Here is a 25,225-nt window from a genome sequence, read left to right as displayed (position 1 = left end):
TACAACAAACGTCATGACCTTACATGACCTAATGAGGGCACAGATCAATTTCTCATCCATATGATTTTCAATTACTAGTGTCTGCTTTTCAATGTAGTTTGGAAACCAAATCCAAACAAATTATAAGAAACGTAAGAGGAGGATTGCGCAATATCTTTGCTGTGATTTCCCCAAGAGCTCAGATCATCCGCCACCTTCACGTCTCACCTTGGTGGAATCTTCACACCATTGTCCATCTGTACCAGGCTGTTGGCATATTTGGAAACGTGCAGCTCTTCCCAGGATTCCGGATCTTGCTTTTGATAGGGCGATTTTGCGTGAAGTACCGCATCACAAGCTATGGTTACCTGCAAAACAAGAACGTACGGAGAGAGACGGCGGATGAGGCTTCAGATACTCCCCAATATCAGAAAAACAACTGCGTACACGCTCTGGAGCGAGGTTAGAGGGCAAATAACAGCTTCAAGGCAGGTGCTGAGAAAATATGGCAAAGTAAAACACACGGTCCCGTTAAGAAATAAATCATGAAAAAAAAAAAACGGGAGCCTGCGTTATCTCACCTGTTCTTTTTCCCTAACTGACAAGAGAACCCCTTTTCTCAGGTTATAGGATGGAATGTATTAGCCCATGTTAGTTCACAGCTGCACTGAATCTTATGCCTTCAGCCTAGAGGTCTGCACGGGAACGGGGATCGCGGGAATCCCGCCTAACCCACGGGACTCCCACGGGGACCCCCCTCTGGGCCACGGGAATCCCACGGGGATGGAAGGCTTTGGAAGCAGGGTTCGTCCATATAATATAATGAACACGTCAGCCTTAGTAAAAGAGGGGGGTTTATAAGTTAATTACCTGAACAGAAAACAAAAAAAGGGTTCCACCAAAGAGATTCCACAAGGAAAACAGCAGCACAAACACAAAAGAAACTGTGGAATTGATGATCCTGTCAGAAGTAATTGCTGCTTTTTATGGGGACAGGCGGGGATGGAGGTAATTCCTTGTGGGGACGGAGAGGATCCTGGCGGGGATGGGTGGGATTTCTGTCCCCGTGCAACTCTCTACTTCAGCCTTGTTCCTGGTGCCCATATTTACACCAGCCTAACCTACACCATTAGCCACTGTCCGGAAGAGGCCAGTAAAAGGACATGCATGTTAATGCATATGTTGATAAGATAGCAGAATGCTACTTTCGCCAAGCAACAGTATTTTCTCCTTTCCACCAAAAAATTGGAAGGAGGATATGGGGGGGAGGGGAGAAGGGACAAATACGAAAGAAAGCAAACTGGGCAACCCTGGAGAGAGGTCTAATATCCTCCAGATTCACTAGACTGTGGATTTCAGTTGCCCCCTCCAATTCACTGCTCAATGAGTCAGGAGCAACAGAGGCAGCAAGGTTAAAAACTACATGGAGTGGGCCAGCAAGGTAATGGCTCGACAGACTTTCTGCAGCTCATGAGACCACCACCTACAGACGATCTTTTGGCCACCACAACCAAAACAGGTGTTCAGCCGCCCCCGATTTAAACGCACAAATCAGATCTTCTAATATAAGAGAATGAGTATCTCAAGGTCGATTCAAGGGGAAGGTCAGAAGCAGGTGGTCATGCAGGAATTGGAAATCTGGATAGTGGGACAGCTCCAGCAGTGCAGAGAGAAGCAAACCACAACATATTTTCCCTATCAGATGAACTTTCCGGCAAACTTGCAAAATGCACACTCACTGACCAGGGCTGGCAACTCTTCTATATTTGGCAAGGCAATTTCAAAGTGATCAGGAAATATAACAAGTTTAGCTTCATCTTCATATTCATAATCATCGCCGTTTGGATCAGTATTGCTTTCTAGATCTGCAAAAAAAAATAAATAAATAAAATTATAATAATAAATTGGCAAGAATAGATCTGGAGCTCTACAAACCCAAAACCCATCTGCTTTTAAATTTCAAATGAACTACCTGGAAGCAAATTGTTATGATCAAGTCTCCACTGCACAGACTAGCCAATCCCATTCATGCCAAAAAAAAAAAATGGACGTCTCTTCCAGGTGCTTAAAAAGGGCTAATTGAACACTTGGCTGCCAACTCTTCCTTCCCAATGAACGTTCCCTTTCACATCAACATAACTATGAGAAAAACAACCCACTGAAAGGAGACAACTTATCAGAACCACTTTACATTGCTTTCCGACATCTCAGCGACCTACAAAAATTAATTCTTCTTGTGTTGCCTGAATGTTACGCTCAAAACAAGACTTCGCTGTACAACCAAGTAGTTAAATGTCAATGAATAATAATAATAATAATTTATTTTGTATACCGCCATACCCAGGGAGTTCAAGGCGGTTCACAACAGATAGATGAATTACATACAGTGCGATTAGAAAAAAAAGAAGAACATAACAAGGCAATCGTAGGGTCAAACTCGTTTACATTAACAATTTAGGTGAGGGAAGGGCTAAATACGGGGTACATACAGTGTGTGCTGTAGTAGAATACAATTTGGAGGAGTGTGTGGTGCAGTGGTTGGATCTACAGCCTCAGCACCCTGGGGTTGTGGGTTCAAACCCCGCGCTGCTCCTTGTGACCCTGGGCAAGTCACTTAATCCTCCATAGCCCCAGGTACGTTAGATAGATTGTGAGCTCACCGGGACAGAGAGGGAAAATGCTTGAGTATCTGATTGTAAAAACCCGCTTAGATAACCTGGATAGGCGGTATATAAAAAATCCTAATAATAATAATAATAATAGAGTTTAAGAGAGGGGGAACAAAGCATATTAGATGGAAAAAAGGGGGGGAGCAACAAACTTAGAAGGGGGCGGGCGGAACAGTAAGGAAGAGGAGGGGGGTAAGACGGGGGAAGGGGAGCGTTAAGGGATAGGTCTGTTGCAAAGAAGGGTTTTGATCTGTTTTCTAAGGTGGAGAAGGGGAAACGTTACGGCGGAAGAGGGGAGCGTTAGGGATTTGGTCCGTTGAAAAGTAGAGTTTTGAGCTTTTTTCTGAAGGGGAGGTATGAAGAGCTGTCAAGTATGATTTGGGCGAGCCATGAATTTAGTTTGGCCGCTTGAAAAGAGAAGGTTCGTTCGAGGAACATTTTCTGCAACGTGTAATTGATAACCGTTCAATGCTACACCTTTTGACGTATTAGCTCCTCATTCTCCTTCCGTAGATAAGGGCTCATTCTTCCCTAGCAGAACAATTCAAGGACTGCAGTTAAGAAAACAGTTGCATGCTCATTTAGGTATCCATGTATGTTCCATTGGCTAAGATTTTGTTAACATATAGCCAAATTGCTTCATTGAATCCAACACATTCCATCTCAAAGATTTAATCATTATAGTACAAGCTTTTGTTATGTCTGTAATAGACTACTGTAATGCTCTTATAGATGGGTCTTATAGGCTGCAGTATGTTAGTCTTAAATACTGGCCGTCAGAACTAGAGAATGACACGGTGACAAAATTCATCACCGTTCCTGTCCCCGCAGATAACCGCGGGAAACCATCTTTATGTCATTCTTTAAGGAGAGAGGGAAGAATCAGAGTATGAATGGCCACAACCACTGACCCGCAAGCTTTGCTTTGAAGAATGCTGAGATTGAGCAGCAACATTCCAGAGCAGATATTGTGATGTCATAATGCCTCATTCCACCAGTGCCTAAGAGCCAATCACATCAGTGATGTCACAATGGCTTCATTATCCTTGGCTCACATAAGAATCAGAGTATGAATGGCCACAACCACTGACCCTCAAGCTTTGCTTTGAAGAACTGTTGGTGTAGAAGGACCGAGGTTGAAATAGACACTAGAAAATGACATGGGATTATTTCCCACGGATATCCGCAGGGACAGGAACGGTGATGAATTTTGTCACCGTGTCATTCTCTAGTCAGAACCCTATCACGCCAGCACTGATGGAGCTTCATCAGCTCCCAACTGAGTTCAGATAGTCATTTTCAAATTCACATTCTAGACTTCAAGAGCAAATATGGCTAAGAACCAGGTAGCTTACAGGAAAATAGTAATTCTATGTAAGTTCTTGCTGTATGAGATCCTTGAGATATTGCTGTGTGTGATTTCAGGGATGCAGACAAAACTGAGGCAAACTAGGAATTTATCTACTAATTAATCTAATTGTTGGTTCATGCCACACCGTGGGTACAGTGAAAGGCATCTTATTCCGTTTCCCATTCAGCCACTGTGTTAATCCGGAATAGCAGACAGGGCATGAGGTGCCCACGCTTTATCTTGGTCGCCAACTTTACAGCCAAAATAATGCTTGTATGCACTTTGAAGTCTGCCGGACAGATTCTTTCGCTGATCTTGTGCAGTCAATTGTCCGCAGACATAACAGAAATTATCAGGATGGTTAACACAACCTCGCCTGTTCATAATAATTATAATATCTTAGACAAAAACAAAGATATAAACATTTCACAAGTAGAAAAGCAGCACAATCACTTTTTAGTATAAGCTTTCAAATTACTGGTATATGTGATCGATGAGCTGTGCTAAAATGCAATATTGCGTTACAGAAACGGTAAAAGACCGACACCTCACGGTAGCGTTATTGACAAAAATAATATAAACACAAACTGACGCATAGCTTAAAACCAGGATGTGATAAGACAAAAAACTGTTTTGAGATTTAGGGCTCCTTTTACGAAGCCGCGTTAGCGGTTTTAGCGCAAGCAGCTTTTTAGTGTGCGCTAAACCCGCGCTATGCGGCTAGAACTAACGCCAGCTCAATGCTGGCGTTAGCGTCTAGCCCGGCCGGCAGTTTATCGGGCGCTATTACGTACGTTAAACCAATAACACGACTTCGTAAAAGGAGTCCTTAAGAGTCAACATGTGACAGAACTCCAGTAGCAAAATGCTTGTTGACCAGTGTTATCAGCTGGCATTAATGTACAAGAGGTGAGCCTTTTTCAGATGAAGGAAATCTCCAGAATGAGTGGCCATAGGACAGTGGTCTCAAACTCAAACCCTTGGCAGGGCCACATTTTGGATTTGTAGGTACTTGGAGGGCCTCAGAAAAAAAATAGTTAATGTCTTATTAAAGAAATGACAATTTTGCATGAGGTAAAACTCTTTATAGTTTATAAATCTTTCCTTTTGGCTAAGTCTTAATAATAATATTGTAATTTATAGCTAAAGAGAGACATATGATCAAGAAACTGTTTTATTTTACTTTTGCGATTACGATAAACATACCAAGGGCCTCAAATAGTACCTGGTGGGCCGCATGTGACCCCCGGGCCGCGAGTTTGAGACCACTGCCATAGGATGAAGTTAACAGGTTACAAGTTCAGGAATAATCTAAGGAAATACTTTTTAGAGAAAGGGTGGCAGACGAGCAGAATAGTCTTCCGATGGAGGTGGTGGAAATAGGCTTCTCTGAATTCAAGAAAGCGTTGGACAGGCATGTGGGATCTCTTAGGGCAGGGGTAGGCAATTCTGGTCTACGAGAGCCGGAGCCAGGTCAGGTTTTCAGGATATCCACAATAAATACGCATTTGATAGATTTGCATCTCAAGGAGGCAGTGCATGCAAATCCATCTCATACATATTCATGGTGGAGATCCTGAAAACCTGACCTGGCTCTGGATCTCGAGGACCGGAATTGCCTACCCCTGTCTTAGGGAAAGGAGGAGATAGTGGATGCTATGGATGTGCAGACTGGATGGGCCATTTGGCCTTTATCTACCAACATATTTCTATGAAGCCATCATGGGAACTCAGCTCTCCAATCCAGAACAGAATGGTAGATCAGCAATTACACATTGCTTTTGTTTAAAAGGAATTTTCAAGCATACCTGGATAGGTTGCCAATACATGTGCCACAGATGTCAAAGTCGGTCCTTGAGGGCTGCAATCCAGTCGGGTTTTCAGGATTTCCCCAATGAATATGCATGAGATCTATTAGCATACAATAAAATCATTGCATGCAAATAGATCTCATGCTTATTCACTGGGGAAATCCTGAAAACCCGACTGGATTGCGGCCCTCGAGGAGGGACGACAATATGCATGGACGGGGAGAGGGACCTTGAGGTGATAGTGTCCGAAGATCTAAAGGCGAAAAAACAGTGTGACAAGGCAGTGGCTGCTGCCAGAAGGATGCTGGGCTGTATAAAGAGAGGCGTAGCCAGTAGAAGGAAGAAGGTGTTGATGCCCCTGTACAGGTCATTGGTAAGGCCCCACTTGGAGTATTGTGTTCAGTTTTGGAGACCATATCTGACGAAGGACGTAAGAAGACTTGAAGCGGTCCAGAGGAGGGCGACGAAAATGATAGGAAGCTTGTGCCAGAAGATGTACGAGGAGAGACTGGAAGCCCTGAATATGTATACCCTAGAGGAAAGGAGGGACAGGGGAGATATGATTCAGACGTTCAAATACTTGAAGGGTATTAATGTAGAACAAAATCTTTTCCAGAGAAAGGAAAATGGTAAAACTAGAGGACATAATTTGAGGTTGAGGGGTGGTAGATTCAAGAGCAATGTTAGGAAATTCTACTTTACGAAGAGGGTGGTGGAACCCTGGAATGTGCTCCCGAGAGAAGTGGTGGAGAGGAAAACGGTGACTGAGTTCAAAGAAGCGTGGGATGAACACAGAGGATCTAGAATCAGAAAATAATATTAAATATTGAACTAAGGCCAGTACTGGGCAGACTTGCACGGTCTGTGTCTGTATGTGGCCATTTGGGGGAGGATGGGCTGGAGAAGGCTTCAATGGCTGGGAGGGCGTAGATGGGTTGGAGTAAGTCTTAACAGAGATTTCGGCAATTGGAACCTAAGCACAGTACCGGGTAAAGCTTTGGATTCTTGCCCAGAAATAGCTAAGAAGAAAAAAAAAAAATTTAAATTGAATCAGGATGGGCAGACTGGATGGACCATTCGGGTCTTTATCTGCCGTCATCTACTATGTTACTATGTTATCCCTGTTGCACATTATGAACACCAGAAGGAAGCTCTCTTTGGCATGATGCAAACAATACAGTTAGCATTGGCAGTATACTTGAAATTGATGTTTATTAGCATTTATAGACCACACTTTGCTTTAATATCAATGCGGTTTACAAAAATATATGAAATAAAGGAATGCCATTCTAAAAGAAAGTAAAAGTTTAAAAAAAAAAACCCCACAGAAAATAGTCCAATAGTTGCCTCAGATCAGACTCCACCCTAAACTAAGTAGGTGAAGGAAAAGCTTATTGCTAAACCAAAAAGAGAGGTCTTCAAAAAAGAGCTAAATTTTGGATAAGAAAGTTCACAGCGCATCTCATTTGGAAAGAATTCCATAGAGTACAAACAGAGACAATGAAAGCAGACTTAGGAGTTGATGCTAAGCTAACTAAATGAACCGAAGGTAAGGTCAATTGATGAGCAGATTACGGGTTGATTGAGATCATACTCTGCCTGAGGTTCATTAATGTCAAGACATGCATAAAATGAATCCATTTGGAGCCACTGCCCCTAATATAGACATCATGTTTCCACTGCTTTGTAGCCACAATAACCACATATAATTGTAATATTTGTAATTGGACACAATAAAAAAAATATTTTACTTGAGTGCAAACCAGGATAATGGCATTTATAAGGTGTTGTGGATGGGATAATGTCTGCAATAAGCTAAGACAAATATTGAAACGGACTCAGCTGCTTCTCTATGAACAAAACACTTTTCATTGACTTTTCTTTCCTCAGGGAACTGCCTCTAAATTCCATTGGCAAACTCATTAGACATTCAGTTACTCAGAGAAACAAGCTCTATTATTAGTGATTATACATCAAGCAGCCCTAGGAAAACAGCAATCCTACTGACCAGCGGGTCTGTAATTTATGCCCCGACCTGTGTCCGCTAGTGCATGGCTGCTTAAGATGGCTGCCTGCTATGCCGTGGCTGCTTATATGTGTCTATGATATGCCTTCTTTTTACGTGGCTTATCACGTTCTAACCACATCTCACAAGTGGTCTCCTCTTCATTCTAGCTCCGACAACTCTGGAAAATAAGGACTGCTTCTCCGAACCTGACTTTACCCCAACTTCTCTATACCTTCGTCCTCTCCTGCATGGACTACTGCAACGCCTAACACCAAAGAATATACAGCATCTACAATGTGTGCAAAACAAAGCAATTAAGACTACTAAAGAACCTACACACCCACGACCCCAAATCCCTTCGTCCTCTCCTGCATGGACTACTGCAACGCCATGTTCATTGGACTAACACCAAAGAATATACAGCATCTACAATGTGTGCAAAACATAGCAATTAAGACTACTAAAGAACCTGCACACCCACGACCCCAAATCCCTTCGTCCTCTCCTGCATGGACTACTGCAACGCCATGTTCATTGGACTAACACCAAAGAATATACAGCATCTACAATGTGTGCAAAACAAAGCAATTAAGACTACTAAAGAACCTGCACACCCACGACCCCAAATCCCTTCGTCCTCTCCTGCATGGACTACTGCAACGCCATGTTCATTGGACTAACACCAAAGAATATACAGCATCTACAATGTGTGCAAAACAAAGCAATTAAGACTACTAAAGAACCTGCACACCCACGACCCCAAATCCCTTCGTCCTCTCCTGCATGGACTACTGCAACGCCATGTTCATTGGACTAACACCAAAGAATATACAGCATCTACAATGTGTGCAAAACATAGCAATTAAGACTACTAAAGAACCTGCACACCCACGACCCCAAATCCCTTCGTCCTCTCCTGCATGGACTACTGCAACGCCATGTTCATTGGACTAACACCAAAGAATATACAGCATCTACAATGTGTGCAAAACAAAGCAATTAAGACTACTAAAGAACCTGCACACCCACGACCCCAAATCCCTTCGTCCTCTCCTGCATGGACTACTGCAACGCCATGTTCATTGGACTAACACCAAAGAATATACAGCATCTACAATGTGTGCAAAACATAGCAATTAAGACTACTAAAGAACCTGCACACCCTCGACCCCATCTCCCGGGCTCTTTTCATCAGCACACTGGCTACCATAACTAAACGCTGCATCTTTTAAGGGCTTGACGCCAGCGCACAAGTCTTTGCAAAATGTGGCACCCAATGACATCCCAGCTAAACTTCCTCCATATGTCCCAAACAGGCCGCTCTGCTCCCAGGAGGAAACACGTCTTAAAATAGCCCCTTGTCGTGCCCTCTCTCTCCAAAATGCCAGATGATTCTACTCCCATTTCATGCCAAGCTACTGAAATCCACTGCCCCAACAAATCGGATCCCTCGAAGGGTTTTCTGAACTTCAGGAAAGCAATTAAAACCTACCTCTACACCCAATATGATTTTTTATTTTTTTAATGTTTACGTATGTTGAATAAGATCCTCTAAGCATGTCAAATTTGGAAGAATACACTGTACAAGTATGACAAAGTTTAACCTGTTTGCCTACGTGTTATGTATATTAACCTGTAACCCGCTGAACATCAGGGAGTTTTTGGCTGAAATTGAAAAACAGACCAAAAATGGATGTTGAGCTAATTTTGGTGCCAAAACCAAAATTTGGTCATCTCTTATTTATGGTACCATATACAATTCTGGAGACCATACCTTCAAACATAAGAATTGCCATACTGGGACAAAGCAAAGGTCCATCAAGCCCAGTATCCCATTTCCAACAATGGCCAACCCAGGTCCCAAGTACATAGCTAGATCCCAAGGAGTAAAACAGATTTTATGCTGCTTATCCTAGAAATAAGCAGTAGATTTCCCCAAGTCATCTCAATAATGCCTATGGACTTCTCTTTTAGGAAATTAGCCAAGCTTTTTTTAAACCCCGCTAAGCTAACTGATTTCACCACATTCTCCGGCAACAAATTCCAGAGTTTAATTACACATTGTGTGAAGAAATATTTTCTCCGGTTTGTTTTAAATCTATTACTTAGTAGTTTCATCGCATTTCCCCTAGTCTCAGTATTTTTGGAAAGAGTGAACAAGCAATGCAGTCAGTTCAGTGCTCAGTGGTCTTTGTCATAAAGGTTATGAGGATATACTTATAGATCTCAATAGGCATACTTCTGGAAGAAGAGAGCGAAGATAGGGATTTAAATACCTTTGTGGCATAAACGCTTAGGAGACAAGTCTTTCAGGTTGGAAGGAAGTTAAGAAATGAAGTGGCATAAGATGGAGGTGAAAGGGGCCAGACTCAGGAGTAATCTAAGGAAATAGTTCCTTATGGAAAGGATGATGGATGCATGGAACAGGCTCCTGGTGGAGATGGTGAAGAGGAAGACTTATGTCACTTCAAGAAAGCATGGAACGCACACAAAGGATCTCTAAGGGAAAGGAAGGGACAGTAGATGAGCCGACTGGATGGGCCATATGGTCTTTATCTGCCTTCACTTTCTATTTTGGTTACATAAAAACCTCAAGGAGGGACTTCAGAAATTTTATGTATGCTGCCCTAGAATCAGAAGTCCTAGGAAGGATAAATGTTCCAGCCCCAGAGATGGAAAAGTCAGTGGAAGTATTCATCAAGGAACTCAGATAAAGAAGCAAGAGCTATACGACTAATGGACTATCGCAAAAAAAGACAGAAAAGTATCACATGCACATTCACATTTGCGCAGGGACTGTCTTCTTCGTGACTCTGCGCATGTCTGGTAGCGCTATAAAAATAGTTATTAGCAGTAGTAATACATGCAAGATCTTAAATAGCAGCTGCCAAGAGCAACAGGAGACAAAATAGCGGGGTTTAAAAAAGGTCTGGATAATTTCCTAAAAGAGAAGTCCATAGGCCATTATCGAGATGGCTTGGGGAAATCCACTGCTTATTCCTAGGATAAGCAATCTGCTTTACTACTTGGGATCTAGTTAGGTACTTGGGACCTGGGTTGGCCACTGTTGGAAACAGGATCCTGGGCTTGATGAACCTTCGGTCTGTCCTAGTATGGCAATTCTTATGTTCTTAGGTGAGCCAAGTATAGATCAATCAAGTCACTGTGACATCAGTGCTGAGGTTGGCTCTTAGGCATTGGTGGAATGAGGCATTATGACATCATAATCTCAGCTCTGGAATGTTTCTGCTATTTGGGTTTCTGCCAGGTACTTATGACCTGGGTTACTGGGCTTGATGGACCTTTGGTCTGTCACAGTACACTTCCCCCTCCGTATTCGCGGGGTTTAGGGGCAGAGCCGGTCCGGGAATATGGAAAAACTGCAAATAATATTTGAGCCTGTTCTGCCCCTAACCCCTGCTTCCCCCAGCTATTTTAAGCCCTGAAAGCCCCCCGGTTCATAGACAACCCCGCGAAAGACAAAGGCGCGCGCCGACAACTGAGCGTAAGATGGAGGCGCGCGCCGAAGAAAATTACAGTTTTTAGGGGCTCCAACGGGGGTTTTTCTTGGGGAGCCCCCCCAGTTTACTTAATAGAGATCACGCCGGTGTTGTGGGGGGTTTGGGGGGTTGTAACCCTCCACATTTTACTGTAAACTTAACTTTTTCCCTAAAAACAGGAAAAAAGTGAAGTTTTCAGTAAAATGGGGGGGGTTACAAACCCCCCACAACGCGGCGCAATCTCTATTAAGTAAAGTGGGGGGGTTCCCCCCCACGCCCTCCGTCGGAGCCCTAAAAACTGTAATTTTCAGCGGTAGACGCCTCCACGCTGCACTCAATTGTCTGCGCGTGCCTTTGTCCTGGCGCGCTTTTGACCTGACACCAAGCCCCCTCCCCCCCTTAAGCCTTACCTGGTGATCTAGCGGGTTTTCGGGGCAGGAGTGATCTTCCCATACTCCTGCCCCGTGCAGATCGCTCACAGGAAATGGCTGCCTTGAGCTCCCGCAGTCTCTCCAGCCATTTCCTGTGAGAGATCTGCACAGGGCAGGAGTGTGGGAAGATCACTCCTGCCCCAAAAACCCACTAGACCACCAGGTAAGGTTTAAGGGGGGGCTTTCAGGGCTTAAAATAGCCCGAAAAATTAAAATGTAATTTCCGATTTAAAACCGAGTATAAGCGAATCCGTAGATACGGAATTAGTGAATACGGAGGGGGAAATGTATGGCAATTCTTAGTCAAACATTTGCCCAGCTGAAGCAAACAAGTCAAGGAACAGGACAGAACTGCGTGTGAAAAGATGTGCCAGAAATAAAAGCTGTCAATGTCCAAACATGAAGGAGATATTCATATGCTCCACAAAGACAAGATGTAAAAGTCGCCTTAAGGCAGGTTTAAAAAAAAAAAAAAAAATCAAAACAAATGAAAAATGAATAAATCTTTGAAAAGATAATAAATAAATCTTTGAAAAGATAATTAAACCAAACGCACAATGTGAAGGATTGATGCCCAACAGAGAGATGTACAGACCCTGCAATGGTGAACATGACAATGAAGCCGACGGCAGTGTGCAGCGGCCTCTAAGAGAGCGAATAGAATGCTAGGTATAATCAAGAATGGTATTACAACCAGAACAAAAGAAATTATCCTGCCGTTGTATCGGGCGATGGTGCGTCCGCATCTGGAGTACTGCATCCAATATTGGTCGCCGTACCTTAAGAAGGATATGGCGTTACTCGAGAGGGTTCGGAGGAGAGCGACACATCTGATAAAAGGGATGGAAAACCTTTCATACGCTGAGAGATTGGAGAAACTGGGTCTCTTTTCCCTGGAGAAGAGGAGACTTAGAGGGGATATGATAGAGACTTACAAGATCATGAAGGGCATAGAGAGAGTGGAGCGGGACAGATTCTTCAAACTTTCGAAAAATAAAAGAACAAGAGGGCATTCGGAAAAGTTGAAAGGGGACAGATTCAAAACGAATGCTAGGAAGTTCTTCTTTACCCAACTTGTGGTGGACACCTGGAATGCGCTTCCAGAGGATGTGATAGGGCAGAGTACGGTACTGGGGTTCAAGATAGGATTGGACAATTTCCTGCTGGAAAAGGGGATAGAGGGGTATAGATAGAGGATTACTGTACAGGTTCGGGACCGGTTGGGCCGCCGCGTGAGTGGACTGCTGGGCACGATGGACCTTAGGTCTGACCCAGCGGAGGCATTGCTTATGTTCTTATGCAAAGCACTAGAGAAAAACTTTTTGGGGATGGTGCCAAGAAAGCCGGTTCTTATTCTGGGACTGAAACAGTGTCAAGCTCTGGGAAGAGGCAAGAGGACGCATGCACTGGAGGTTCCAGGAATACAGATGGAGAGTGAAAGACGAGACGATAAGGATCGTGATAGGATGGAAAATTACTTCCTAGCTACACAAACACAGCTCTGGAAAAATCACCAACAAGGTAGGGAATCCCTCCAAAATGGTTCCGTTACAGTTAAGAGGGAAAACTACCTATGGTTTTGTGTCTGAATTATTCCAATTCTTACTTTGGTTTTAAGAAAAACGTGAAAACACTTTTGTTGACTAAAATTTTAATGGGTATTACTTTATATATAAACTGTTACATTACAATTGATTGTAATTTCCAAAAAGTCTTTTTTTTTCTTAATTATAACCTGCTTAAAATCTTGTGGTAATAACAGTATATAAATAAATCATGTGAGGGGCCGCTGAAAAGTTTTCAGTCCAGCCAAGAAGAGAATGATGTTGGGCCATGAAACTTGCAAGTTATTCCACTGTAGCCAAATGTCTCTGGGCGTATTTTGAGTTCTGCTACATGATCCAGTTTGAATGCTAAAAGTGCTGATGTAACTTTATACAGAAAACTTTATACATAAAAACCTCAAGGAGGGACTTCAGAAATTTGACGTATGCTGTCCTAGAATAAACTGATCCCTGCTATTTCTGCATTCAGGCTGGGACACAGGTTATTCAGGTGAGGAATAATTTTATAAGCTTGCCCTTGAAATCACTACAAAGTCACATCCTTCTTCCCTACCCACCATCCACTCTCCTGAACTTCAATCTCGTACCTCCCCTTCATCCGTCACCCAAACAGCTTAGGAAGCTTCTCCTATCTGGTTCTGCCATCATCTGAAACTAAATATGTCCAAGACTGAGCTGTTCCTCTTTCATCCTAAACAAGTGGTCTCCAACTCAAAGCCTTTGCAGGGCCACATTTTGGATTTGTAGGTACTTGGAGGGCCTCAGAAAAAAATAGTTAATGTCTTATTAAAGAAAGGACCATTTTGCATGAAGTAAAACTCTTTATAGTTTACTAGTGTTTTAGCCCGTTACATTAACGGGTGCTAGAGTAGATGTCTGTCTATCTTTTTTTTTTTTTCCTCTCTCTCTCTCTCTCTCTCTCCGTGTACGCTGTCTGTCATTCTTTCTGTCTGTGTCTCTCCCTGGCCCCTTGACTGTCTTTCTTTCTGTCTCTGCCTCCCTAGCCCCCTGTCTGCCTGTATTTCTCTGTTGTGCCATGCCTGCCTGACTCTGTGACCCCTTTCCTATGTCCTTAGTGTCCCATCTTGTCTTTAGTGCTCTCAGTGCCTCCTTCCTATGTCCTTAGTGCCCCCAGTGCCACCTTCCTATGTCCTTGGTGTACCATCCTATGTCCTTAGTGACCTCAGTGCCTCCTTCCTATGTCCTTAGTGCCCCTAGTGCCACCTTCCTATGTCCTTAGTGCCTCCTATGTCTTTAGTGCCCTCAGTGCCCCCCACCCCCAAAGCCAGCCAGCCTGCCTGCCTCCCTCCCAACCCCCCTGTACAGTAGAACCTATCATTTTTCTAACCCTCCCTTCCATTCCCCTGTGCAGTAGAACCCTTGAAAGCAGCATGTTTCCATCTCCCCCCCCCCCGCCACTACCGCCGAAGTGCAGCCGATCTCACTTACCCTCCCATCCGAAAGAAACCTCCCGGCTCGAGCAGCGGCCGCAACACTCTAAACAGGCTGCTTCACGGCCTTCTACTGCCCGCGATTCCCTCTGCCGCGTCACAGGCAGAGCAAATCAGGGCAGTAGAAGGCCGCGAAGCAGCCTGTTTAGAGTGCTGCAGTCGCTGCTAGTCAAGAGGTTTGTCGGGACCTTGAGAAGGGAAGGGAAGGGAAGGGGGGCGGCCAGACCGTGGTTGGAGGGTCGGATGGGAGGTTCAACGGGGGATCGGATGCGCCGGGGAGGGGGGGCGAAGACGACGACACTGGAAAGGCTCTGGACCCGAGCTGGGAGGAAGACCGGCATTTGCTGAGGCTGCGGCTGCCTGGAGACTGCATTCAGCTGTCCAGGAACCCCGTTGGCCTGCACTGGACACTCCAAGAGGAGAGCAGAAGGAACGGCGGTGGCGACAGCGGTTTCTTTCACAGTGAGTGAGGGGGGGAAGCTCCAGAGTGTTCCCTGCCGCTGCGTTCTAAAATAGAATCCGGCCACGGATCACACACCACAGCGGCAGGGAACACGAAACTAAGTGCGCATGCGGCGCTTAGAGTTTTATTATATAGGATAAATCTTTCCTTTTGGCCAAGTCTTAATAATAATATTGTCATTTATAGCTAAAGAGACATACGATCAAGAAACTGTTTTATTTTACTTTTGTGATTATGATAAACATACCGAGGGCCTCAAAATAGTGCCTGGCGGGCCGCATATGGCCCCGCATATGAGTTTGAGAACACCATCCTAAACTCTCTGCTCCTTCTCCATCTCAGTAAATAATACTGTCATTGTTTCAGTCTCCTCTGCTCGCAACCTTGGAGTGGGCTTCGATTCTGACCTCTCATTTTCTACGCATATTCAACAAGCTGCTAAGACCTGTCGCTTCTATCTCTTCAATATCGCCAAAATTCGCCCCTTCCTCTCTGAGCACACTACTCGGACCCTTGTTCAAGCTCTCGTAACCTCACGCTTAGATTATTGCAATCTACTTCTAACTGGTCTCCCCCAGTGTCAGCTCGCCCCCTTGCAATCTGTGCAAAACTCTGAGCACGACTCATCTTCTACCAACCTCGCTACGCTCATGTCACCCCTCTCCTTAAGTCACTTCACTGGCTCCCTATCTGCCATCGCATACAGTTCAGGATCTTATTGCTGACCTACAAGTGTGTTCATTCTGCTGCCCCTCAATATCTCTCCTCGTTTCTCTCTCCTTATACACCTTCCACAGAACTCCGTTCCTAGGATAAGACACTCTTAGCATTACCCTTCTCCCCCACTGCCAATTCCAGACTTCATTCCTTTCATCCAGCTGCCCCCTATGCCTGGAATAAATTATCCAAGTTTGTCCATCAAGCCCTATCCCTTGTTTAAAAGCAGACTGAAAACCCGCCTTTTTGATATAGCCCTCAATCCTTAACCCTACTCCTCTGCCCTCCAACCCAGCCCGCTGATTAACCGGTCCCCTTAACTGTATCCATGACATCCTGTTTGTCTGTCTTGCCTGTTTAGATTGTAAGCTCTTTCGAGCAGGGACTGTCTTCTTTGTGACTCTGTACAGTGCTGCATCTGGTAGCACTATAGAAATAATTCATAGTAGTAGTGTGAAGAGTTTCAGTCTTTGGGAAGCAGAGCTGAGATTGTGATGTCATAATGCCTCATTCCACTAATAAGAGCCAATCTCCTCAGTGATGTCACAATGGCTTGATTGTCCTGGACTCCCCACTGTCCTCCATCCCAGCCCACTGATTAACCATTCCCCTTAACTGTATCCATGACATCCTGTTTGTCTTTGGGAAGCAGAGCTGAGATTGTGATGTCATAATGCCTCTTTCCACCAATAAGAGCCAACCTCAGTGATGTCACAATGGTGTGATTGTTCTGGACTCCCCTCTGTCCTCCATCCCAGCCCACTGATTAAAAATTCCCCTTAACTGTATCGATGACATCCTGTTTGTCTTTGGGAAGCAGAGCTGAGATTGTGATGTCATAATGCCTCTTTCCACCAATAAGAGCCAACCTCATCAGTGATGTCACAATGGTGTGATTGTTCTGGACTCCCCTCTGTCCTCCAACCCAGCCCACTGATTAACCATTCCCTTTAACTGTATCCATGACATCCTGTTTGTCTGTCTTGCTTGTTTAGATTGTAAGCTCTTTAGAGCAGGGACCGTTTTCTTATTATTTGCTACTCTGTGCAGCGCTATAGAAATAATTAATAGTAGTAGTAAATGGATCATCAAAAGGGCAACACAGGTGCCTGTGCGCCTTTACAAAAGAAGTGTAGGGAACTAGCCCCAACGGCAGAGAAATGCTCTCTCACAAACTTCCACCAGCTCTAAGGCAGGCGTATTCTCTATCCGCTATTTCACCAGCCAGATACGGCTTCCCCCTTTTTTCTACAGCAGGGGTGTCAAAGTCCCTCCTCGAGGGCCGCAATCCAGTCGGGTTTTTAGGATTTCCCCAATGAATATGCATGAGATTTATTTGCATGCACTTTTTCATTGTATGCTAATAATTCTCATGCATATTCATTGGGAAAATCCTGAAAATCCAACTGGATTGCGGCCCTCGAGGAGGGACTTTGACACCCCTGTTCTACAGCATTAAAGGAGGCACAGGCAGAGTTTTGCCGAGTCCGACAGTGTGTGTTTTTGTCATAATTTTTTCAATAAAGTATTGCAAATTTTATATCCTGGCTCCAAGTCCCGGTTCCACCTTGTGCGTTTTTTGAAGTGGAGAAAAGCCCAAGTAATTGAGACCAAGAGATGCGAGGGTAGGGGTGGGCAACGAGGGCCGGAATCCAGTTGGGTTTTCAGGATTTCCCCAATGAATATGCACGAGATCTATTGGCATGCACTGCCTCCATTGTATACAAATGGATCTCATGCATATTCATTGGGGAAATCCTAAAAACCCGACTGGATTCCGGCCCTCGTTGCCCACCTCTGTGCTAGGGGGGGGGTCACGGAAGGGGAAACTTTTGTTTTTGACAATCTGGGATCCTTAGGTGCAAACCCTACTCCCGAGGGAGGTGTAGTTTATTACTGAATACTTTGTAGTAGCACCTAACAGCGTCTTGATGTTTTCACTGGGGGCCTATTATTGAACGGGTTGGATCTGTGTTGGGCTGGGCGGGGGGGGGGGGGGGAGTATGTTCGCATTTGATGGGCTTGTGCTACCTGGACTCAATCTTGTATTGTACTGTAGGCCTCTTATTTTGTTTTACGATAACAGGATTGGTATGCTGGGGGGAGGGGTTGGTTTGTGAGTTTTATTTTATGATTATGCTCGATTGTTTTTGTGATCCGCCTAGTCATCAATAAAAATTGTTTTCTACTAAAAATTCAAAGATTTTGCCTATGGAAATCAACTTTTAAAAAAAGCCTCCACCCTCAAAATTCAGAAATATAATATATACTGTACATGTTTTCTAAGCTCATTCCTAAAATGCTCTCTGCCTGCCCCCCCCCCCCCAGACGAATCTGTCTACAAGAATTAGTGCTATAGAATCCTGCAGAGGACCATAAGCCTGAGAGGACCATAAGGAGATTTCTCCTTCCTCCCCTGACCCTCAAAACTGTCACCCATTAATAGCCCTCAAGAAACCTAACCACTTTATACAGTGCGGGCCTAAACAATGCCAAACCAGCTTTCAGAATGCTACGGGAAGTTCTTGCCAGCGAGCAACACACAAAACCATTTATGCAGACAAAAAAAAAAAAAGGGAGCAAGGAGAAACAGAAAATACGGAGGCCCTTTCCACTAATACCCGAGCTTGTCATTCTGAGTAATAAGGTAAACGTGCTGCAAGAATCATCTGCTCAGACACATGGTAGTGACGTTTATAGGGCACTGACGGAAAAGAGCAGCTGCGTGGATGGGGAGGGGAGGGGAGAACATGTTGTAAGTCAATAGGAGGGGAGGGTGGGGGACAAAGGGAGGCTTGAGTGGACACGCCAAGTTCAGATTTAGCGCAGTTATCTGAAAACACTTCTACCCGTGGTATAGTTAAGACTGCAGGGAAGCTCTTTGAAGAATATTCACTCCCCGGGTTAAGAACGAGTTCTTAAGCTGAATTTGTATGCAACTCGGATCATGTACAGTACACAGTCCATAAAAACATTAAACATGGAAAAAAAGAGTCCTCAAAATAAAGTACTGTAGTTTAAATAGAAAGAAAAGATAGGAGGTTTACACTAACTTTCGTTCTTTATCTGTCCCGCTGGTCCCTCTCCACCACCACATCCAACATGTCTCCCTCTCCTCTCTCTTCCCCATGAATCTGTACCTCACGCCTCTCTCACCACCATGTCCAATATTTGTCTCCCCCCCCTCCCTACGCCCAACAATTCTCCTCTTTCTTCATTTCCCCATGTTCACCATCTCTCTTTCCCACCAGCTAAATTATTCACCGACATGTGCACTGACAGTGCCCGAACATTGCCTGGCATTAAATCTCACTGGATACTTTGGGGCGGCCTGGACACACGGAGCTTATGTGGCCCGGCTGAATATCAGACAGGCCGCATAAGTTTTTTTTTAATTAAATAAATTAAGACAAAATCCCCCCAACCCCCTCTCCTTGCTCTTCCCCGCTCCTGGCTCCCTCCAGGCTATAACAAGCCCCCCCCCAAGACCCACCCCCCCACTGTCTAGGTAGGCCCCCATGAGTCGACCTTTGTCCCTGGTGGTCCCTTTGTTTCTGCCTGCTTAAATCACGCTGAATATCAGCCCCCTAGGTTACAGAATTGTCCTTTAGATGTTTTATTATTTTCTTAGTTCTACTTTTTGGGTTTTACCTTTATTTAACAGTTTTCCATTACTAAAGAACACAGTCTCAGTCTAATAGTTCTATAATTGTCTTATTTTCGTGCTCCTGGTGAAGGCCTAATAAATGACAATTTTATGCTAAATCTTACCAGCCTCCTTCAGTTCACTTTCTCATGCGAGTTTCATGTACCTGTCCAGAGACTATACAATGATTATACAGACAGCAGCGAGGGTCCCTTTCTACCTGTTGCGTGTTTGGGGGGGGAGAGAATTTTGGAGAAGACGATTTTATAGCCACAGACACCAAAAACAATGACTGTACCCGCCCTCAGCGGTCACGCTCGGCCCAAATGCATCACGGGGCCAGCTACATGCTTGTCAAAACTCTTAAAACCCCTCTCCCCCGCCCCCAACCACAAAAACTCAAAAGCCGAACCCAAGACAGCCCCCATCTGACTGTTATACAAGGATGGCTATTCGGCCTAGATGGCCTTTAACCCTAACAGTTTTCCTCCACAGGGCAATTAAGAAAATAGAGGGGCATATGTACACCGTCAGGGTTTTTATTCATTCACTTCTTTGCATCCTTACATTTCTAAACAAAGGCAACGTGGTTTCAGACGGACACTCATGCACAGCTGAGATATTCATGCATACAGTACCTAAAAATATCTTGCCATTCCTCCGTCTTGGGAAAGTGCCACCAGCTGCCCCAGTTGCTTTCTATAAACCAAGGGAGAAGTCCATAATTAAAACAGAGTCGGGGTGGCAGAACCAAGAAGAACTAACTTCTGCATGGGAAGTGTAATATTTCTTTTATTCATTTATTTAATTTTCTATACCGTTCTCCCAGGGGAGCTCAGAACGGTTTACATGAATGTATTCAGGTACTCAAGCATTTTTCACTGTCTGTCCTGGCAAGCTCACAATCTAGCTAAAGTACCTGGGGCAATGGGGGGATTAAGTGACTTGCCCAGGGTCACAAGGAGCAGCACGGGTTTAAACCCATAACCTCAGAATTCCAAGGCTGTAGCTTTAACCACTGCACCACTCTAGAAATCAAAATGTAGTAAAAGTGAACCGAGTCTAGGACAATCAAGCCATTGTGACATCACTGCTGAGGTTGGCTCTTATTGGTGGAATGAGGCATTATGATGTCACAATGCCAGCTCTGGTTATCAGAGGCTGAAGCTTTTCACACTATTTATTCAATTTTCTATACCTGGGAGCTCAAAATGGTTTACATGAATTTATTCAAGTACTCAAGCATTTTTCTCTGTCCTGGTGGGCTCACTATCTAACATACCTGGGGCAATGGGGGGATTAAGTGACTTGCCCAGGGTCACAAGGAGCAGCGTGGGTTTGAACCCACAACCTCAGGGTGCTGCGCTATTCTAGACATCAAAATGTAGTAAAAGTGAGCCAAGTATAGGACAATCAAGCCATTGTGACATCACTGCTGAGGTTGGCTCTTATTGGTGGAATGAGGCATTATGATGTCACAATACCAGCTCTGGTTCACACTATTTATTTATTCAGTTTTCTATACTGTTCTCCCAGGGGAGCTCAGAATGGTTTACATGAATTTATTCAGGTACTCGAGCATTTTTCTCTGTCCTGGTGGCTCACTATCTAACGTACCTGGGGCAATGAGGGGATTAAGTGACTTGCCCAGGGTCACAAGGAGCAGAGTGGGTTTGAACCCACAGTCTCAGGGTTGCTGAGGCTGTAGCTTTAACCACTGCACCATTCTAGAAATCAAAATGTAGTAAAAGTGAACCGAGTCTAGGACAATCAAGCCATTGTGACATCACTGCTGAGGTTGGCTCTTATTGGTGGAATGAGGCATTATGATGTCACAATGCCAGCTTTGGTTATCAGAAGCTGAAGCTTTTCACACTATTTATTCAATTTTCTATACCTGGGAGCTCAAAATGGTTTACATGAATTTATTCAAGTACTCAAGCATTTTTCTCTGTCCTGGTGGGCTCACTATCTAACATACCTGGGGCAATGGGGGGATTAAGTGACTTGCCCAGGGTCACAAGGAGCAGCGTGGGTTTGAACCCACAACCTCAGGGTGCTGCGCTATTCTAGACATCAAAATGTAGTAAAAGTGAGCCAAGTCTAGGACAATCAAGCCATTGTGACATCACTGCTGAGGTTGGCTCTTATTGGTGGAATGAGGCATTATGATGTCACAATACCAGCTCTGGTTCACACTATTTATTTATTCAGTTTTCTATACTGTTCTCCCAGGGGAGCTCAGAATGGTTTACATGAATTTATTCAGGTACTCGAGCATTTTTCTCTGTCCTGGTGGCTCACTATCTAACGTACCTGGGGCAATGAGGGGATTAAGTGACTTGCCCAGGGTCACAAGGAGCAGAGTGGGTTTGAACCCACAGTCTCAGGGTTGCTGAGGCTGTAGCTTTAACCACTGCACCATTCTAGAAATCAAAATGTAGTAAAAGTGAACCGAGTCTAGGACAATCAAGCCATTGTGACATCACTGCTGAGGTTGGCTCTTATTGGTGGAATGAGGCATTATGATGTCACAATGCCAGCTTTGGTTATCAGAAGCTGAAGCTTTTCACACTATTTATTCAATTTTCTATACCTGGGAGCTCAAAATGGTTTACATGAATTTATTCAAGTACTCAAGCATTTTTCTCTGTCCTGGTGGGCTCACTATCTAACATACCTGGGGCAATGGGGGGATTAAGTGACTTGCCCAGGGTCACAAGGAGCAGCGTGGGTTTGAACCCACAACCTCAGGGTGCTGCGCTATTCTAGACATCAAAATGTAGTAAAAGTGAGCCAAGTATAGGACAATCAAGCCATTGTGACATCACTGCTGAGGTTGGCTCTTATTGGTGGAATGAGGCATTATGATGTCACAATACCAGCTCTGGTTCACACTATTTATTTATTCAGTTTTCTATACTGTTCTCCCAGGGGAGCTCAGAATGGTTTACATGAATTTATTCAGGTACTCGAGCATTTTTCTCTGTCCTGGTGGCTCACTATCTAACGTACCTGGGGCAATGAGGGGATTAAGTGACTTGCCCAGGGTCACAAGGAGCAGAGTGGGTTTGAACCCACAGTCTCAGGGTTGCTGAGGCTGTAGCTTTAACCACTGCACCATTCTAGAAATCAAAATGTAGTAAAAGTGAACCGAGTCTAGGACAATCAAGCCATTGTGACATCACTGCTGAGGTTGGCTCTTATTGGTGGAATGAGGCATTATGATGTCACAATGCCAGCTTTGGTTATCAGAAGCTGAAGCTTTTCACACTATTTATTCAATTTTCTATACCTGGGAGCTCAAAATGGTTTACATGAATTTATTCAAGTACTCAAGCATTTTTCTCTGTCCTGGTGGGCTCACTATCTAACATACCTGGGGCAATGGGGGGATTAAGTGACTTGCCCAGGGTCACAAGGAGCAGCGTGGGTTTGAACCCACAACCTCAGGGTGCTGCGCTATTCTAGACATCAAAATGTAGTAAAAGTGAGCCAAGTCTAGGACAATCAAGCCATTGTGACATCACTGCTGAGGTTGGCTCTTATTGGTGGAATGAGGCATTATGATGTCACAATACCAGCTCTGGTATTTATTTATTCAGTTTTCTATACTGTTCTCCCAGGGGAGCTCAGAACGGTTTACATGAATGTATTCAGGTACTCAGGCATTTTTCCCTGTCTGTCCTGGTGGGCAATGAGGGGATTAAGTGACTTGCCCAGGGCCACAAGGAGCAGCATGGGTTCAAACCCATAACCTCAGGGTGCGGAGGCTGTAGATTTAACCACTGAGCCACACACTCCCATCTGAAACATGGTCCGCTGGATATCTCCCGAGAGTTAGGCCAGGTTAGGCCACAAGAACAGAACTCAGCCTTACATCCTCCATTTGTGTTACTTGCTTACAGATCAGGGCCAGAAAATGTCAGAAACTTGTTTCTTCTCCATATTGGTCACAAGCTATGTACAATTGACACCCAAACAAAAGGCCATATGAGTCACTATGGGTTTCTCCAGGCTTCCTGATTTCCCAATGTATGCCTTACGACGGTGTAACTGGCATCAAGAGGTGAGACATATCCAGATAAAAACCCAAATGGCTCAACTGGTGATAAAAACCACTGGGTCCCACACATGCCTGTCACATTCCGCCAGATGGGATTATAAACAAGAATTAAGTGATTTTAGGAAAACATTAAATCAAGGACAACTTAACCGTTATAACTCCACTTCCCCACAAACTACATTTCATCCCAAAACGGCCATTTTTGGTGCATGAGTGCGTACAATAAACATGGATGCAATAACTTCTCCAAGGCTGCAGATGTGGCCAGTGGGCATAGCGAGGGTGGGAGGCGCCTAGGGCCCTCCTCTCCGTCCCCCCCCCCCTCGCTACACTCACACCCTCCCTTCCCTCTTTAAATCTTCACCAGTGCGAGCAGCTCCTGTGGCCTGCTGCTTTCCCTCCTACGTCACTTCCTGGCCCCGCAACCCGGAAGTGATTTCAAAGGGAGCCAGACCGGCACGAGCAGCAGGGTACGGTAGTTGCTCGTGATCGCAAAGTTTTTAAAGAGGTATGAGGTGGGGGGGCGGAGACGGGATGGCATGAGCTTGTTGTGGGGGGTGGAGAGATGCTAGTGCCCCCACAAAGATGGCGCCCGGGGCAGTCCTCCACCCCCTTTACTACGCCACTGGGTGCGACACTGATATTTATGCAATGTACCATCCTTCTGTTCAGCACCAGGGTAGCTTCGATAATGTCAAGCTGGATTAAAAGTTGTTCTTATATCAACAGGTGGCAACAGATGGGCCAAAAATATGTCACTGGGTTCGTACATTTTACTTCTCCTGCTTGGGCCATTCACATATTTTGGGTGGCTCACATCACCATGTAAATAAAATTCGTGCCAGACCCATCAATAACTTGCTGCAACCCCTCTAAAATGTTTTCCATTAAAACAGAGCCCAAGCTAATTCGAACTTCTTTGCTGTAAGAAGGAGGCAATACTTAATACCCGTCCTCAGAATCCAACCAGAAAGAAACTGAGGATTAGACAAGCTCCTGGAGGAAAAGTCCGTTAAAATGCCATTAACTTCGTTGCCGGGGGGAAAAAAAAAAGCAGCTGTGGGACACGGATCTACTTTGTGGGATCTTCTGGGTATTTATGACCCAGACTGGCCACTGTTGCAGAGACAATACTTGTTTCATGGGCCTTGGATTCTCCCAGAAAGGCTCTTCCTATGGTTTTTTTACGACTTGTACAGTGTACAAGAGGCGCCGATCCGAACATACACGGACCATAGCGTTAGGCATGTTTCTGCCAATGGCGTTTCTCCCCTGGCATCCCGGATCTCCTACATCTTTGTGAACTGCAACAAAGCTGGACCAAGAGGACCGGGATAAACAGGACTCGTTGCAGCTCATGACTGGGACGGACCAGCACCAACGCTTCACTCCCGGCCCTTGAGGGCTGTCAACAGGGCAGGTTTTCAGAGTACTCTAATAAAGAGCTCAATAGAAGGCCCAATTCCCTACAAGACAGCACGGACAACTGAAAAAGGACCAAGGAAAAATGGCTCCCAGTGAAACTCTTCTGTTGGATATAGAATAAAGAATACAGAAGGACTTGACTG

At 44.7% G+C, this 25,225-nt stretch overlaps 1 protein-coding gene across 4 annotated transcripts in view; it reads right to left on the bottom strand.

The window, feature by feature from the left end:
• Positions 1 to 25,225, bottom strand: part of USP13 (ubiquitin specific peptidase 13) — a 94,520-nt gene that overhangs the window by 53,230 nt on the left and 16,065 nt on the right. For all 4 annotated transcript variants that reach the window (XM_033959470.1, XM_033959473.1, XM_033959471.1 and 1 more), the window contains 3 exons: positions 20,230 to 20,290; positions 1,723 to 1,844; positions 208 to 347 (listed from right to left, as the gene is read on the bottom strand). In XM_033959470.1, coding sequence (XP_033815361.1) covers positions 208 to 347; positions 1,723 to 1,844; positions 20,230 to 20,290 — 323 coding nt within the window. The remainder of the gene's footprint in view (positions 1 to 207; positions 348 to 1,722; positions 1,845 to 20,229; positions 20,291 to 25,225) is intronic.

The sequence above is a fragment of the Geotrypetes seraphini genome, chromosome 9 (genome assembly GCF_902459505.1).
Source record: "Geotrypetes seraphini chromosome 9, aGeoSer1.1, whole genome shotgun sequence".
NCBI classification, from domain to species: domain Eukaryota; kingdom Metazoa; phylum Chordata; class Amphibia; order Gymnophiona; family Dermophiidae; genus Geotrypetes; species Geotrypetes seraphini.
Note: the sequence above shows the minus strand (reverse complement) of the source record. Positions and strands in the feature narration are given on the sequence as shown.